The sequence below is a fragment of the Erigeron canadensis genome, chromosome 1 (assembly GCF_010389155.1).
Source record: "Erigeron canadensis isolate Cc75 chromosome 1, C_canadensis_v1, whole genome shotgun sequence".
NCBI classification, from domain to species: Eukaryota; Viridiplantae; Streptophyta; class Magnoliopsida; order Asterales; family Asteraceae; genus Erigeron; species Erigeron canadensis.
This window is the reverse complement of record NC_057761.1, coordinates 39,260,545-39,265,621: the sequence shown is the minus strand read 5'-3', so window position 1 is coordinate 39,265,621 and position 5,077 is coordinate 39,260,545. Positions and strand designations below refer to the sequence as shown.

At 39.8% G+C, this 5,077-nt stretch overlaps 1 protein-coding gene across 1 annotated transcript; it reads right to left on the bottom strand.

Annotated features, from left to right (window-relative positions):
- Positions 1-3,487: 3,487 nt before the first annotated feature.
- Positions 3,488-5,077, bottom strand: LOC122585300 (nudix hydrolase 1-like). Its single transcript, XM_043757428.1, has 2 exons — positions 4,892-5,077; positions 3,488-3,915 (listed from the first exon to the last, which is right to left on the bottom strand). The coding sequence occupies exons 1-2, from the start codon at positions 5,016-5,018 to the stop codon at positions 3,617-3,619; spliced, it is 426 nt and encodes a 141-aa protein (XP_043613363.1). The 5' UTR covers positions 5,019-5,077; the 3' UTR covers positions 3,488-3,616.

The following is a 5,077-nucleotide window of genomic DNA, read 5'->3' as shown; positions in this document are numbered from 1 at the left end:
CACCTCTGCATCCGGATCATCCCGTTGAAGTGTTTCAAGTGATTGTCCGGATCCTCCTTTCCGTCATACATTTCAATCCCTTTCGGCAACCCTCCTTCCGGCAACGGGTAGTCTTCGATCCATTGCACAAAAGGGCCTGGCTCCGTATGGACTATCATGTCTTCGTCACTCGGAAACCATCCCGGAGGGTGCGTAGCATACCTTGCGTCATTAGGGGTGTACGAATGACAATAGTTAGTGTTTTGTTTTCGACCAGGTTGCGGAGTCGAATAGTGTATGTAAGCATTCTTTGATCCCCTGGTGGGTTGCAGAGTGAAATATTGTTGGGGATTTGTATTTGGATAATGGTTGTAGTGTGGAGGTGAATTATTGTAGGCATGGTAATTGTAATTATATGTCTGTCCAAATGTACGGACATATTCTCCTGCCAACGGCGGAAGGTTCGGACCATTTGAGTATTCTTCATATTGGTAATTGAGGTTTCTTCTTGGGGGCTCATCGAAGCGAACTCTTGCCCTTGGTCGGTTTCCGGAAGCTCTGTGAACTGGCGTTTCTGCTTCGAAATCTTCTTCTGTAGCTTCCGTCTCGTCAGAGTAGGTTAATCTTGTTCGGACACTTTGCCTATCGACCTGTCTAAGATACTCTCTTAAAAGCGGTGCAAACTCCTCTAGTTGTCTAGCCGTCGGAGGAGCCGTAGGTGTTGTTCTCGAGGTTTCGAACCCCGGAGGTGACCGTGGGTCACCGTCTTCTGCCATTTTCGTACGAGATTATAGTTATTTTCGTGCGGATGGCGCCACTTGTTTAAGGGTAAAGATACACTTAAATTAAGAAGGGTTTAATCTGGTATGAGAAAATGGTATTTGATGGATTGAGGGTGAAAGTAAATGATTCTAGACTTGTTGGCGGTTCCTTAATAGTGTGAGACAAGATATTACCTCACGCCACCAAGTGTGTGTATTTTTGTATGTAGAATGCCTTTTTTTTTTTCTCTAGAGGCTTTGTGGGAGGGTATTTATAAGCCTCCCACAAAGGGTTTGAGAGTTGGGCCGAAGGATCTAGAAATTGGGCCTAACAGTCAACTTAACGGCATATCCCGACATGCGTTCGTCACCATTAGCCAGCTGTGTCAAGATCGTTGGCCAGGAGACATGAGCACGGGTCATACGTACTAATGCACGTGCTACATCGTACTGTTTGTCTGTGAGTCAGGCGGAGGGTTCGGAGCCTGCTTGCTGCCTTTGCCAAGTATTTATGCTTCAAACCTCGTCATTAGTTATATGTAAGCCGGAAGGTCCGGAGGCTTAAGGATGGTACATTATCAGTTGTTAAGGATCATCCACGGTGGTTGCTGTTATTGGCTAACAGTTACGGAACCAAAAATAATACTAATAAAAATATTTTTTAATGGAAATCCAGATAAAAGTTCCAACATCAAAGTTAAGTTTGACAGAACCAAACACTTGGTAAAAAAGGAAAACCATTAATCTACCCTTCTATTAGTTGTAGCTAGCCGTTTCTTCTTGCCCATCCTGACAATCTTCCTCAAAAAAAACCATCCAAATCACTATACATCTCCATATCCAGCTTCACGTACTTGTCGTTTATGTAGAGACTGCGTAAATAACGATGCCGCTTATTATCGGCAAGCACCCTTTCCCTGATGCGGCTGATGCTGCTTTTAAAAGGATCATAAGGTTCAGAATCATCATCATCAGGACAAAATATGATCTCATCCTCCTCCTCCTCATCCCCGTCGTCTACCTTCTTCTGGTTGTAGAAACGTCTGCGGAAATTCTCCATCGCCTCGTTTCTCTTGCTGCTGAAATCAAGATCATAACCATCATACATCATCATCGCCTCCTCCTCCCTCTGCTTTGCTCTTGCCGCAATGGCTTTTGCCTCCTTCTCAATATCCTCCTTCTTCCAACCCCTAAATTCAAGATTTTCATAGATGGTAGTCTTTTTCAAATCTTGGAGTGACATTCGCCTTTCCGCCATAATAGACCGGGCCATGGCTTTAAACCGACAATCCCAATACTCTGTTGGTGATGCTTTCTCCTCCCGTTCGTAGAATGATATCCCTTCCTTTAGCAGCATCGCCCTTATCCTCGCTACGTCACCCCCCCCCCCCTTTTCGCTCACTTAGGTTTTTTTGAGAATTTTGGGATCTGTCGATTATTTCTTTAGTTTTTATTCTTAAAATTAATTTCAAGAATCGTCCATGTGGTTTACCCAAAAATTTATGTTTCGTCCTTATGGTTTAATATCGACACGGGTAATCCTTTATATAAGCATAAAGTTTTAGCCTATTATCTTATTTCTATGACCAGGGTTCCGTTAATTCCTTCACATGCCTTCAACGTGAGGATATTTAAGTCTTTTTAACCTTAAAGGACCAAGCTTCATATATTTTTTCATAGATCTTTTAAATATATACAAGGACAAAATATCAAGTATCCAACTTTCAACTGTACATCGGCATTGTCTACCATGAGAAATCAAGTGTTGTGTTTATTAGCATTTCATGCATTTTAATAATTTACTAAACTAAATGTTTCACGCGCGATGCGACGGCAATAGTGGTAGCGACGACAGTGTGGCGACGGTGGCAGAGGTGACGGCGATGTGCGCCATCGACGATGGTGGTGAATATAAAATTAATTTTGTAAGAGGGATAGTATGTTGTTTAAGGGTTAGAGAATCAATATTGTAATCTATTTCATTAAGGGTATTATAGGTATATCAGGTGAATATGTTTGAATTAATAAATAAAGAAGATAATATGACCATTTTAAAGTATGAATTGCTTGAAAGAGAAAAAAGAATAATTATTGGTTTTATATTGTAGTATAGATAAAGTTTGAACTTTTTTGACAACACTAAAATAGATTATCGAAAGTTACTAACTAAAATTTATTTTATACAATAACGTAAAAATGCACATAGCTACATGTACTAATTGAAGTCATGTTAATTTACACAAAAACTTATGCATTCTGTATTATTTTTGCTACATGCTTGATTTGAAAATATAGATACAAGAAACCTTTCACTACAAAATATTAGGAGAGAGTTCAAAATCAAAGTTATAACTTACAATCACATATGAAATAACAAGAAAGTTAGTTACCATATTAGAAAATGTAATCAAATTTAAAGTAAACCATTCCTAATTCTACTATAATGCTTGATGAAAAGATGCAAAAAGTTGAAATGACCGACAAAAACCAAGGGCTCTTGGGCTTTTAAAAGCTTTTAAAAATAATCTATGTTTAAGACGATAGCTCTATTTAGATATGCATATGAGAGGGGGGAAAAATCCCAACTAACTCCTAAAAGTCCTTAAAAGTCTTCAAGATATAAAATTGGGTAAAGAGTGTTAAAAAAAAAGTCCCAACTCCCAAATTCCAGCATAACTAACCGTTTGCAACTCATCATCACTTATATCACTAAAATTAGTGATAGCTTAAGAGCTTCATCGTTCACATACTAATCAAACTAGGCTAAAAAAGCTTGCCAATAACAATAAAAATGTGTCACTGAAGTTAAAGTATGATTTCTTGCTTCAAAAACCAACCATCTTAAGAGAAATTAGTGAAAAATTGCTCTAATCACTTCAAATCAGAGGGAATAGACTGAACCCACCTTTCAACAAAGTCTCCAGAGGTCGAAATAGTGGTCGGGGCAGGTTTTTCCCGTCATACCAATCCCAGCCATAACACTTATCAGGCTCAACAGTTTGAGGAATCTGGTCAGGATTGGCTAAAGTAGCACGCATATAGACAGCAACAAGATGTAGCGGCTTTGCAGCTTCAGAAAAGACGTCGTTGGTTACTGTTACATATTGTATATCCTTAATGTCTAGCCCGGTCTCCTCCTTTACCTCTCGTGCAGCACATTTCTCAAAGCTTTCACCTGGTAAACGAGTAAAACATAGAAAGATCGAATGTTATACAAAGCGTATCACCATTTTGTAACACCTCATGTAAAAAGCCAATAACCATTATAGCAAAATAAAACTATCCAGCTCTCCCATACCATTTTGTGACTTTGCAAAACCAAATCAGTAAAAACAACACAAAACCTCAAAAGTGGAATTATTTGTAGTTATTTTGTTTCATGTAGGATGCCTTAGTTACCACAATATGGGGCATAATGACATTTAATAATTAGTTACTACAAAATAAATTAACAAGTGTTACATGAAGTCAGCTCTCTCGACTACATTTTTATAGGTGAAGTAGCAATAGTGCAATGATAAACCGTCGCCAATTAAGGTCTAATGTCCTCACAAGAGGTCTGTGGTTCTAACCTCCCCAAGTAACATCTTGGCTCCTGGGGGTGCTCATGGGATAATGAGACACCCTGGTGACTGGTTACGCTGCAAACACCCTTGCCTCTGGAGACAGAGGTCATGGGTTCGATCCTCATCCCATGCAAAGGTTGGAGGGCCTTTTCTACCATTTAGGTAGAAACTGGAAGCAGCCTCTCTACTTAGGTAGAGGTAAGGTCTGCCTACATCTTAACCTCCCCCATACACCGTCGAGGTATTGGGGCTCAAAACCCGCGGAAGGCGGCACTGAGCAGTTACTTTATGCTCGCCCTCTCGTGATAACCTCAATAGGATAAAACGAAATTCATTTACCCGTTTACCCAACAATAGTACAATGTTAGCATTGTTGTTCCTTGTCTTGTATTTTCATCTATAACTTTGAGCATAACAAGCATATTGATCCCAATACGATAATTTTTAGTAATTAAAATGTCCTTTTGTGTTCTCATCTGGTAACTAAGGCTTTCTTATGTTGCTAAAATACGACTTTATTACATTATACAAAGACAACTTAGCAGGAAAAAAATTGACTTAATTTCTGATTAAGAGCAGACTAACCGAATTCAAGGTGACCACCAGGGAGTGCGTACGTGTTATGCCCAATTGAAGAACGGCGCCGCCCCAGAAGCACCGTGTCCCCCTTTACCAATATTACCGCCACCCCGATTACCGGCGCCGACGTCATATCTGACTCTGTGATACTCGTTTGCGATTGCTATTTTGACTTTTACTGGAAAAAGGATT